We start from the raw sequence: 12,973 nt of genomic DNA, 5'->3' as shown, positions 1-12,973 counted from the left end.
ATCTTCACTCTCTCACTCTCTCATCTCCATACTTTTTAACTCAAACCCACTATTTTCATTAGTCTTTCTTTTTCAATCTTCACGCTCATCCCACAGATCTCTTTGTCTCGTGCAAAGAAACCGTGACGAGTCTTGATGTTTTGGTGGCCATCCATCAAAGAAACGATGGATTGTTGTCCTATGGTTTGAAGAAGATGAACTCGTTGGTAATGGCGTAAATTGCCATGAATCCTCCATTGATGAACTTGAAAAGCTCCTACAAGGCTTAGTGGCATGTGTTTAAAATCACAGCCCAATGCCAAGAGCTCTTGAGGCATGGCGATACATAAAGCAGTCATTGAGCTGAGACTGAAAACCGGTGTAATCGGTTCCATGGCGGTTGTTTTCATTGTCGGAGGAAGACAAGCTTAAGGACAAGATTTGGGTTGCTGCCGGAGTGTTTGCCATTATTGTAGCACTAGGTTCCATAGGCTTTCTCGAACGGTTTTTGCCTCTATGCATGTGCCTTTCACAGTACTTAGAATCAATGTAAGCTTGTTTCGAGCATCTCCATTTTTCCCCATCAGTTTTTCAATACCTCCCAGGCTCCGGGTCCATTTTCTCCCCTTGAAACAGTTCCATACAACTACCAAACACAACAACGAAACACCATTGTTAAAGCCGGAACCAAACAACAACAATTCATTACAAAAAAGGGGGCTTTAAGTTTTACCATGTTGAGGTTAGTAAGAGAAAAAACTGGAAGAAAATGAGGAGTAATCCTCCAAGAAGCTTCTTTTGATGGAGAAGATGAGATCAGGTGATATAGGAATGCGAAGACTATATACTTGAAGATTAAAGCTTGATGCTCAAGCTCTTTCAATTGAGTAGCAACAAAAGGGTATATGTTTCTTCCACTTATCCTCATTCAAGCAAAGCTAACGAGAAGCCTCAAAGTTCAGTAAAAGAAAGAACATTAACATGAAGAAGAATACTTTATTGTACTACTTGAGAGCCTGCAATTGTAGTAGAGTAGGTATATTTATATTGAGGGGCCATTTTCACTGCAAAAACCTTATTTTCACTGCAAAAACCTTTTTAACATGGATGAAAATTGAAAACTAACGATCCTTATTATTGCCATGCCATGCCATGCCATGGTATTTTCTCTTCTTAGGCAAACTTTGCATGAGATAGAGAGCTATGAGATGAGCGTGAAGATGAAGATTAAAGAAGAAAGACTAATGAAAATGGTGGATTTTGAGTTAAAAAGAAGTATATAGGTGAGAGAGTGGAGATGAAAGGGAATGATAAGTTAAAATAATGGTCAAATGGTGTCAAATTAGCAATTAACACGTAATGTCAGCTTTTCGTCACCTGTAGTAACGACTGTTAACGTCGAGCAACCAATTTGTAACAAACGATAATGTTAATGACTAATTTGTGACTTTTGAAATATCAGTGATAAAAATGAAAACATACTCAAACATTAGTGACTATTTATGTAGTTTACCCAAATATATATGTTCAAATAAATTTGAATTGTCATTTAAGACTTAACTAAAAGAATTAACTAAAACATTATTTGATAGTTTGGGAACTCAATTAAGATGCTTTTATTTTTTGTTTACCATTTTAGAATCTAGACATATTTCAGAGATGTCTGTCCATTTTTTAAAACTAATCATTGGTGTTAGATCATTTTGAATTAATCACTGTTGTTCGATCTATATACCAACTAATTCAGATCAGATATTGCATAGGCAAGAGCGATCCTCCCAACCCAATTTGCTCCATTCGCAAACGTCAGGATTCGAACACTTGACCTTGCTTAAACAATTATTTATTGTTGTTAAAAATTTTCAATGAATTATGCTGGAAAATATGTTTATTTTATGTATTTTTGTTTTTTAAAATACATTTTTTTTGGAATATTTGAACACCTAAGAGTGATTTCACAGCTCTAGAGTTATTTGAAATCAAAATTAACTGCTCAAGGAAACGAAAATGCTATGAGAATCCCAGATAATTTTACAGTTTATAAATGACTTTAATTATAAACAGAGATTCCTCGTCGATACAAGAGAAAATTACCACAAGTTGGGAGCATGTTAAGCTTTTAACTACAACTCTGATATATTTCAGACTCCTAGAACTAATGGAAAATCTACGGAATCGACGCCATGAAAGAAGCAGCTCGCAATTCGAGCTCAAACTCGGTGTACTACTGTCAATCAGAGGTCGAGAGCGACTCCTTGAGCAGTCTCTGTGCTTCTTCTCGCCTCCTGGACAAGCAATGAAACAAAGCTGCACACTAAGCAAGTAAATTGTCATTTTCTAACCATACCGGTATATCATGGGACGGCTTTTAACACAACCACCGGTTCTTGTCTCGTAAGAGAACATGAAAAGAAATTTCAACCGATTAACTAAGCTGGTAAGGTTGAAATTTGATGAGGGTATTTACTAAGACATTGACATTGATAACATCTTATGACCCTAGAGTTCTGAGAGGATTAGAGGAATATCCTCGTCTCTGGTGAAAGGTAACACAATTAAGTCGATAAACAACATGAGGATAATTCTACATTCTCGGAGTAAAACGAGACGCAAGGGAAGATTCAATTTCATCCTAGGCTATTAACCATCAACTAAAGTATACGTAACGAGGCATTATTGCAATCTTCATGATTGTAGACAGTTTCAGATACGCATCAATGATCATATTTCATATGATACTTCTAAGCAGCTCAAAGAACATATTAATCTCTTCCGGCAGAAAAATTAGGTTGGAGCAGTTTCTCCAATAACATAACTTTTAATATCCTCCAGAGCATCTTTACGGCGCTGTATCTGAAGTTCTAGAATGTGAATAAGTGTTGCTCTAGCCTGTAGAAACAAAATACAACCATAGAACCAAGTGGATTCAAAAGCATTTACCGGGCAGAAAAAATAAATGTCCAGATAATGTGACAATGGCCTTTTAAACCTGATGAGGATGCAATGAGTTTAGCAAGTGATGCAAGTTCTTGAATATAAGAGACATCTCCTCCACTTGTCTAGCGTATTGTGATGGTCTCTCAACGAGAACATCCGCAAGCTCCAAAATGTGCAGCTGCAATTCTCTGTTAAGTGACCTCAGTTCCTTCTTGAAATCTAGAAGTGGTCAGAATTCGCATCAATAAGTACATCAACAAAGTGAAAAAAATGATCAGAGACTCAGGATTATCCAAGGGTCCTAAAGGCACACAAACCCACAGAAAAAAACGTATTAAGTACAAATTGAACTAAAAAGTCACTCAAAATATGTCTACTAATTTCCACCTCATGAAATTAGATTACACAAAAACATATTCTTATCACTCATCACTAATTTACAGAATGTTTGGATACCCATAAGACTCCTTTCAAAAACTAAAAGTGAAAAACATTAGCAGATTAGCTTAGGCGAATCAAGCATAAAAAATCACCTACAACCAACTAGCAACTGTGAAAAAAGCATGCTTAAACGAACTCCATTTATTGATTTCACAAAATCAAAAAGCAAGATATAAAAATTACCAATATTAGGTCCTTTAGGGTAGAGTTGGCGAACCCCTTGATCTTCCAAACTCGGAAGCACATCATCAGTGTACATCCAAAAGAAACAACATAAATAGTTTATACAAATTGTAGCAAGTAATTTGCAAATAAAATGAGAAAGCTCACGGTGTAGTTGCCACCAAAGCTAACATAGGAGGCTCCGGTTCTGATTTAGCGTTTTGCAAGTAATCTTTGTAGAGCCTGCAATACGGTGGTGGTGGTGGATACATAGCAGCCGCCATCTCTAGTCAGCCTGATACATAAAAAGACTAATATTTTTAAGATTTAATACAAATTCCAAACAAAACTCCAGCTCGGCAACCAAGAGAACACTAGAAAAGTTGAAGATGAAAAGCAACAACATACAATAAATATAACAAATTTCCCAAAAGCGGCGATTAGACAGCCTGAAACTGATGAAAAAGCCAATAAGCCCAGAATTTATGCCAAGTAATTCTACAAACTAAAGAGTTCAACTATCAACTTAACCACATTTCCCCTTTACTGGATACACAGACGTTCCCCACAGGAATTTAAGGTCACGAAATCTTAACAATTTCATTGCCTTACTAAATGCCCTTCCCAATTATCAACCTAACTAGTATAGGAATATTTGTGGAGCTCCTTCTCATAAATTTCTAAAAATTCACATGAATAAGAGATTTCTTTCTTCATTTCCCGCTAAATTGTAAAAAATAAACAAAGAAATATGTCAATAAGTTTTTCCCCTAGGCAAATCGGAAAACTGAACACACACAAATGGCAAAGAAAAAAACGCAGCCATCGACGGCTGAAGCACAAATTCAAACAGGAGAAATAAGAGTTACCTGGGTGTCGGAGGTGCGATAGCGTTTCGCCGGCGAGGTAAATGATCTGAGCTTTAAATCGGAAATTGCAAGGGAGTACAGGCTAAGGCTTGGATCTTCAACTACCAGTTGCTAAATTAATAAGAGCCGAGCTAAAAAAAAATACCATATTAATAGGGAAAATAAGTTGTTGGACTGGTCTGACAAATTTAAATCTTATAGGGCCGATTTAGTAATTTTCAATTCTTTGGTTAAAGTTTTTATTTCGAAATCAAATGCATTTTAAGAAAAAATTGAGAATAATAATAAATTTAATGGTAAACTACATGATTAATCACTTTTGTTTAAATTTTGTATATTTTTTCTCGTTGAATTCAAAAAATATAATATTTTACCATTTTTATTTTTATTTAATTAAAATGTGATCACTGAAGGTTAATTGTCGTTCAAACTTTAACGGATTGCTAATGTGATACATTAAATATATAAACTTAAAAAGATAAACATCATAAATAATTATTAATGTTTGAGTAACTTTTTATTTCCTCCACTAAAATTTCAAAAATAACAAATTGGTCATAAAAACGAAAGGACGATCTTTGCTTTAGTTACCATTCATCTTCACGATATTAAAAAACTTCAGAGTACCTGTAAATTCAAAGGTCTGCCTGACTCGTTGTACTCCCATGGTAAGTTTGTGTTTTACAGTAGCACATCATTTTAGTCTTGTAGATCATTTCAGCATATGTTAACCAAGGAAACATAGAGATCCAAAGGTACAAATTCAAATACTATGTTATTGGATTCCTTTCAATTATGATTCTTAATTAAAAGTCTAACGACGGTTAATCTTTAGTGACCATATCATAATTAAATAAAAATAAAAGTGACTAAAAATTATGTTTTTTTGAATCAAGGAAAAATATATAAAACCTAAACCAAATTGGCCAATCAATGAGGAAGAATATATATTGTTATCGATTATCAATTTTGTCTTCATATGTCGACAAAATAAAGAATTCTTACCATTTTTATCTTTTGACATTAAATCCTAGTAAGAAATAGATTTTCCTTTAATTTTGGTTCCTTCTTAGTAGATTATAACATAATTTTTCAAACTGAATTAAACAAAGTTTAAATTTAAATTACGATCTCTAACATATATTTCGATTTAGATAACCCGACACGAGTTTCATGAAAGAAACAAAATCACACTTTGGACAATGGAAGAATGAATGCGAGAGACGTAACATGCACCTATCACTACTTCTGCCTTATTCCATGATCTTGTCACGTAACATTAGGTTATGCTTATGCTTCATATGCTTTATCATCGTAGCATCTCCAAGATCGCTCCTCGTTATAACACGAGTCTGAACCCGACCTAGATCCAAACTAGCTACGAGCTCGGTTTATTATTTATTCAGAAACCTTAAACTCATACAAGGTCTAATCTAAGCCTAACTCCCCTTGCTTGATAATGCAAAGCTAGACACACTAATCAATGGCTTCATCTTTCAATAATTAAAGAAAATGAAGAACTGAAGCTTAATAGCCGACCACATATTTGGTCTGGGATTCCCAGAACTCCTTGGACTGTTTCACCATCTCTGCACGTTCTGCAGCAAGCCTCTCTTTCCAATAATCTTTGTTCCTGTAAATGAGTTCCGGCTCGAGCAAGTTTCAGTTTCCGACATAGAGATATATGTATGGATCAAATATGAGTATCCTCCTATAGAGCAAAGAAATTATTTTACCTTCTTTTAATCAACAGATCTAGCTCTAGCATGTGTACTGCATTAGCATAAACTCCAGCCTGCATATGAGGAGAGAAACAAAATATTAGGAGATAATCGAGACCAATGCATGTACGTTATTCGGATTCTTCAGTTTCGTTAAAGCATTTGGGTCCTATACATATTAAAGTACTTGAGTTTGGTTTTAGAGCACGATGTAAGAGGATAATTAAACAAACTTATTAAGAAAAAGAAAATTCAATGCCTAATGCAATTAGAATGGAACTTGCAGCAATAAGAACATCACTCTGGTTCTTTCATCCAGTCAAGATATGAATGTCGTATCTATAACCAAAAATGTGTCGGATATGGATGTAGAGCGTGAATACTTTAAGAAGAAAAAAAAACTGAACCTCTCGGCAGATGGGACACTTTGAATCTGGACTTGAAGCTTTAAGTCCTTGAAAGATCATCACAGAAGCAGCTGAGCAAGCACAAGATTTGCAGAAAAGGTGGCCACAACTCAAAGCATATGGATTGAAAACAAAATCCTGATGGATAAAGGACCAAAACCGAAATGAAAATATCGCAGTACATAAGAAAAAGAAAAATGGAAATGTACTTTGAAGTTATGAGCTTACCAAGCAAATAGCACACTTCAAGTTGTATTCCAGCTTTATTGAATGAGGAAGCATCAATGTCATCACCGGTTCCTCCACATCGAGGTCGCACAAAAACGAACCGGAAAACTGAATGAATTCTGCTTCACAATCTGACCCATTAAAATTCAATGACAAAGCTCCCAATTCTATCAGCCACGGCGATTGCAGAAGCTCTAGATGTTCAGCCCTCATTTTGGACTTGAAGTTCTTCCCATTAGCAGATCTATGTACCTAAAACAGATGAAATCAACTGAATCTTCATTTCTTTAGTCTAAAGCGAAATGATTGAAGAAATGAACAACCGCTGCATACTTTATCATACTTCTTGAGGATTTTACGGATAGCAATAGCGTTCATCGTGATATACTCGATTAACATCTGCCCTTCTTCCACCAACACTTGCTGGTCGTTCTTGAAACATTGGCGCAACCGCAACATGTACCGCTGCATCCTGGTGGGGACGTGAAGATGGAGGAGATGCTGGACTCTGGAACTAAAGCATCCAGCTATATCCGTTGCTTCCCTCATCAACTCGGTGAAGAACATCTTATCACACACTAAAAGATGCTGAAACTAATTAAAAGATCATCCAAAAACAACTAATCACGAGCTTCATATCAGCAACAAAAACCTCTATTTGCCATTATTTTGCATCAAAACAATAGAAAGTTCATAAATAGGCCTTCAAAAGCTTGCAAGGTATATCATCAGACAAAGGAATAACAAAATTTCTCAAAATTAGAACCTCGCTTAGCTCAATTCGTTAGTATGGTTAATTGGTTATCCATATGATGTAACAGTTAGCGGACATAGGCTCAAAGCCTGTGAGCTATATTTCCAAACAAATGAAGAACCAAAGTTCCCGATTCTAGAACTCGACTTTAACTCGGTTAGTTCGAACTTAACTCGGTTCATGTAGGCATATTCAAGTTTAGAACCTTTCCCTATCTCAACCAGGAAAAAACAACAGAGTGTTGCTTCAATTCAACTCCATTATATGCTTTCAAAAGCCATGAAAGTGAGGGAATAAGCATAGGAAACCAATATTCTCTTCCTCCATTGTTTAATCACCATTGACACAGCTAAAAAGGCATGATCAAAACAAATGGGGTAGCTAATTACTTGCATGATTAAAGCTTTAATGAAGCACAAATATTATATATATAAAAACTAGATCTCATGCCCTGGGAATTTTGGAATCCGTACATGAATACACAAACATCATCTTCCTCCCATGAATCCATCAAGTTTCTGAAAAATCATACAGATAAGATTTATTAAAAAAAATGAAATCACCTGGACAAGATTGAAATTGACAGAACTGAGACAATGCTGGCTTCTGTCCATCATCTGTTTGATGCAATGCTCTACAGCGCCTGCAACTTTTCAACACTTTCTTAAGCCTTTTATATTCAACATGGGAAAACTTATCCAGAAACCATTCCTGGTCACCATGCAAATATTCCTTAAAAATCTCCCCAAACTTCATTTTTTTTTCAATGATATCACTCAAAATCAAATCGCAAAGGAAAACCCATATATGATATATCTGTTTTATTTTTTTAATTTTTTGATCTGAAAAAGAACACAATTTGAGAACTAAGAGTTGTTGTTGGACAACAAACAAAAAAGGGTATTGAAAAAGGAGGGTTTTTTATGATAAGACAGAATCAAAGAATGGAAATTTCAATTGCCATTTTGGTTTAATGGAGGGTTGTTGAGGAGTGGAAAAGGATATGAATATATGAAAAAGGTAAGTGGTGAAGAAAGTTGAATTTGGTTATTTCGAACAACGGACGGTTGCCTTTGCCTCGTCTCTTCGGTATTAACAACGATTGGCAGTGGAAGACACTTGGTCCCCATGACCCGTTCACTTTCCTGCTTTGGATATATATAAAGATGTTTGTTGTCGGCAAGTGTGCCACTAGTTTTGTCCATCATGCAAGGATTGACGGAGAGGGTTTGAGGGACGATGGTACTATATATAAATATAATTTTAAAAAAATTTAAAATCTTACTCTTTTAAGTTTTTAATATATATATATATATATATATATATTAAAGATTTATATTATTAACATACAATCATGTACATAACTTTGATTAGATGTGTTAGATTTAATTTCGAGATAATGATATTATACATTTAAAATATCGAATACTTGGCATATAATATATATCATATTTTTAATAAAACATAATGATAAAAAATATTTTTAATATTTAACTAAATAATTATTTTGATTATTACTAATTTTTTAGTATGTTAGTCTCTAATATTTTATTTTTTGACAAAAAAAAATTCATAGTGGAAGAAAATTATTTGTCAACAAACGGACAATATTTTAAAATATCAGTCTTTTTATCCTAAATTAAAATATTGGAGGCTAAAATGATCTAAATAAGTAAGAATTAAAGTAATTATTTAATCAAACATTAATAATTTTTACCCTAAGACAAACGTTGGGACCAAAATATTTTAGAAAAAAATTAAATTGATTATTTAGTCAAATATTAAAAAAAATTAAGTTTTATTCTTAAGTTTTAAGATTATATTATTAAAAGTGGAAAAATAAAATAAAAGTTTAAGAGTTAAAATAACTAAAGTGTTAAGTGAAGGGACTAAAAAGGTCATTATGCCTTTTAATTTTGTGGTGTGAACTTATGGGTGTTTCCCGCGTATAAACAGCTCTGCCTTTGTTGTTAGTTCTTGTGTTTTGTCTGAATTAAACAACTTGGGATAACCAGAGAATGAACAAGAGCATCAATGTCTGCAGCAAAGTGTTGAACACACTAAGACTAAAGAACCCAAAGCTTCTATTTCTTGAATCTTGCAACAATTTATCCCAGTTGAAGATCATCCATGGCTACATGATAAGAACCCACATCATATTCGACATCTTCGCCGTCAGTCGTTTGATTTGCCTTTGTACAGACCCTTCCTCTGGAACATTTTCATTAGATTACGCTCACGATGTTTTTTCCCAGATCGAAACCCCGAATCTCTTCATTTACAACGCTCTGATCAAAGGGTTTTCGAGTGAAGACCCGATTAAGTCTTTCCGTTTCTATTCCGAATTGTTACGCGCCGACATCGTACCCGATAATCTCAGCTTCCCGTTTTTGGTAAGGGCGTGTTCCCAGTTGGAAGCCATTGATATGGGGATTCAAGCTCATGGGCAAGTTATAAAACATGGATTTGAAAACGATGTTTATGTGCAGAACAATTTAGTTCATATGTATTCAACTTGTGGGGATGTTAAGGCTGCAAATGAAGTGTTTCAACGGATGGTTTGTCCGAATGTGGTTTCATGGACTTCCATGATTGCTGGGTTATTTAAAATTGGTGATGTCGTAATGGCCCGTGAATTGTTCGACAAAATGCCTGAGAGGAACTTGGTTACTTGGAGTACGATGATTAGTGGGTGTGCTAAGAACAATTGCTTTGATGAAGCTGTTGAATTGTTCCATGTTCTGAAGGAAAAAGGGGTTAAAGCTAATGAGACGGTTATGGTTAGTGTGATTTCTTCTTATGCTCATTTGGGTGCTATTGGATTAGGTGAAAAAGCTCATGATTATATCGTTAAGAACAATTTGAGTTTGAATGTGATTCTCGGGACTGCTTTGGTGGATATGTATGCAAGATGTGGGTGTATTGAGAAAGCTATTAAAGTTTTCAATGAAATGCCTGAAAAAGATGTTCTTAGTTGGACGGCTGTTATTGCTGGTTTGGCAATGCATGGATATGCAGAGAGGGCACTTTGGTTCTTCTGGGAAATGGTGAAATCTGGGTTAAAACCCAGAGATATTACGTTTACATATTTGTTATCAGCTTGCAGCCATGGTGGATTAGTAGAGAAAGGTCTTGAGTTGTTTGAGAGCATGAAAAGAGAGTACGGAATCGAGCCGAGGTTGGAACATTATGGTTGCATTGTGGATTTGCTAGGGCGAGCAGGGAAGTTAGCTGAAGCTGAGAAGTTTGTTCTTCGAATGCCAGTAAAACCGAATGCCCCGATTTGGGGTGCGCTTCTTGGAGCTTGCAGGATTCATAAGAATGCAGAAATTGCAGAAAGAGTAGGGAACGTATTGATCCCTTTGTTGCCAGAACACAGTGGGTATTATGTGTTGCTTTCGAACATTTATGCACGTACAAACAGGTGGGAAAATGTTGAAGCCACAAGACAGATGATGAAGGAAAAGGGTGTTAAAAAGCAGCCAGGTTATAGTTTGATCGAGGTCGATGGGAAAGTTCATAAATTTACTATGGGAGAAAAGTCGCATGCAGAAACCGAAATGATTGAACGAACTTGGGACGAGATTCTTCAGAGGATAAGATTGGCAGGTTATACAGGGAATACATCTGACGCATTCTTTGACATTGATGAGGAAGAAAAAGAAAGTGCTATTCATAGACATAGTGAGAAGCTTGCTATTGCTTATGGGATTATGAGAACCAAGGCTCCAACGGTGATCCGAATAGTGAAGAACTTGAGAGTGTGCGAGGATTGTCACCATGCTACCAAGCTGATTTCAAAGGTTTTCGGACGTCAGTTGATCGTGAGAGACCGGAACCGGTTCCATCATTTTAGAGAAGGTTCATGTTCTTGTATGGATTATTGGTGAGAAATGAGACCTTACAATTACGGATGACAAGATAACTCGTGTATGGTTCGAATCCAAGGGGAGGGCGGGTTTGATTTTTTTTTTGTCAAAATTTCAAGGCAAAGGTATGGAATTGCGACATTTACTAAAATCGGCATACATCTTTACATAGTTGCATTCTGATAGGACATAAATAATTAGTTACTAAAAATAATTACACTTGGAAATCTCTCTCTCTATATATAGATGGATAGACAGATTTCATTTTAGATTTTTGTGTGATAAATTCTAGTGAATATATGTCATTGGTCTTCTTTTAGGCACCCAGATTTACAAAGTGGAAATTAGTTACACTAGATTTCAGCATTAATGTTGTTGTTTAGTTATTATCTAAAAATGACCAAATTTGAGTTGATTTTTTAGAGAATTTATTTCAAGGATAAGTCCAAATTAAGCATACAAGGCAAGATGATGTGTGTATTATTAGATAGTAATTATCATTTCATCCTTTTTGCTTCATAATCTTCACGTATAAAAAACATCCATCCACCAACTCATTCTCTTCATCGTTCGCTCCCTCTCTCTCTTCATATGTTCAACCAAATGTTCCCTCTGCTTCCCCATCATTTCTTGATTGGTCCATTTGTTTAGTAACACAGAACTAAAAAAAATGGAAACTGGGTCTTTAAGGCTAGGCCTCGTGGCAGTCTTTGCAGTTTCTGGAAGTGTAGTTTTCATTGCAAATGAAGTCCATAAACGTCTCCTCTCAGATTTCATGAAGAAGATTGAATTCGAATTGGCTGGTAATACATACACGCACACATGCATGCATACATACATACATATTATTTCTTGATGTTTTTCTGTAGGTTATTTGTACATTACTGCATGAATGAAATTCTGGGTTTCTTTTTGATGTAGGGAATGGGAAATGTCAAGTGAAGAAAAGGGTTCGATTTGCTGATGATGTGAGGGAACCATCATCGAATAACAAAGAATACAGGAAGAGGAATCTGAGTGCCATGGCCATTGCAAAGCAGGCTAAACTTGGTGGTGATGCTGACAGACGACAGCTTCTTAAAATACCTCTCAATAGGCAGGTTTTGTATAAAGGGATTCTTCAATGTAAAGCCCTTTGAGCAAAATATTCTCTCTTATTATACATTGCAGTTTGTATATATATATTTTGGATGGGTTCATGTTGATTTTGAATTTGCAGTTTGTATTATTTTTTAAAGATAGTGAATTATTTATTTTTATACAGGATTATAACACGAACATAAACATGATCGAAATTGATATTTCTAATATTAATTATATATATTATATAGTTTGAATAGGCTCACGAGATACTCGAATCAAGTACTAACAATGAGGATGATAATTATCAACCAATTGCCTTGTTTCTGTATTCATTTGTGGCTTTTCGTAAATGGGCGGCAATAAAATATCCCACCACTTTTCTTTTTCTTAGCTTTGCTTTTTCATTTTATGAATACAATATTATTTTGTTTTCACTTTAAATATAAAAATAATTTCAATTTTTTTAATATGAGTGATTATGATGAAATAAACAACTACAAATAATAGTAGAGATAATCATTTG

General features: G+C 35.0%; 3 protein-coding genes and 2 pseudogenes across 3 annotated transcripts; 2 read left to right on the top strand and 3 right to left on the bottom strand.

Moving 5' to 3' along the window:
* Positions 1-72: 72 nt before the first annotated feature.
* LOC120158057 lies at positions 73-907 on the bottom strand (annotated as a pseudogene).
* A 1,043-nt stretch (positions 908-1,950) lies between these two features.
* Positions 1,951-4,518, bottom strand: LOC120158095 (annotated as a pseudogene).
* Positions 4,519-5,775: 1,257 nt separating this feature from the next.
* LOC120158115 (probable E3 ubiquitin-protein ligase BAH1-like) lies at positions 5,776-8,307 on the bottom strand. The gene is made up of 6 exons (XM_039169044.1): positions 8,062-8,307; positions 7,078-7,322; positions 6,745-6,996; positions 6,517-6,654; positions 6,125-6,183; positions 5,776-6,021 (listed from the first exon to the last, which is right to left on the bottom strand). Exons 1-6 carry the CDS (start codon positions 8,252-8,254, stop codon positions 5,916-5,918), a joined length of 993 nt encoding a protein of 330 aa, XP_039024975.1. The 5' UTR covers positions 8,255-8,307; the 3' UTR covers positions 5,776-5,915.
* Positions 8,308-9,474: 1,167 nt separating this feature from the next.
* Positions 9,475-11,481, top strand: LOC120158114 (pentatricopeptide repeat-containing protein At5g06540-like). The gene has a single exon (XM_039169043.1). The coding sequence runs from the start codon at positions 9,517-9,519 to the stop codon at positions 11,386-11,388; it is 1,872 nt and encodes a 623-aa protein (XP_039024974.1). The 5' UTR covers positions 9,475-9,516; the 3' UTR covers positions 11,389-11,481.
* A 128-nt stretch (positions 11,482-11,609) lies between these two features.
* Positions 11,610-12,556, top strand: LOC120158036. Its single transcript, XM_039168976.1, has 2 exons — positions 11,610-12,170; positions 12,289-12,556. The coding sequence occupies exons 1-2, from the start codon at positions 12,038-12,040 to the stop codon at positions 12,504-12,506; spliced, it is 351 nt and encodes a 116-aa protein (XP_039024907.1). The 5' UTR covers positions 11,610-12,037; the 3' UTR covers positions 12,507-12,556.
* The last annotated feature ends 417 nt before the right edge of the window (positions 12,557-12,973 follow it).

Source organism: Hibiscus syriacus, unplaced genomic scaffold (assembly GCF_006381635.1).
Source record: "Hibiscus syriacus cultivar Baekdansim isolate YM2019G1 unplaced genomic scaffold, ASM638163v2 tig00111303_pilon, whole genome shotgun sequence".
In the NCBI taxonomy this organism is placed as follows: Eukaryota; Viridiplantae; Streptophyta; class Magnoliopsida; order Malvales; family Malvaceae; genus Hibiscus; species Hibiscus syriacus.
This window is presented reverse-complemented; position numbering and strand designations above follow the sequence as displayed.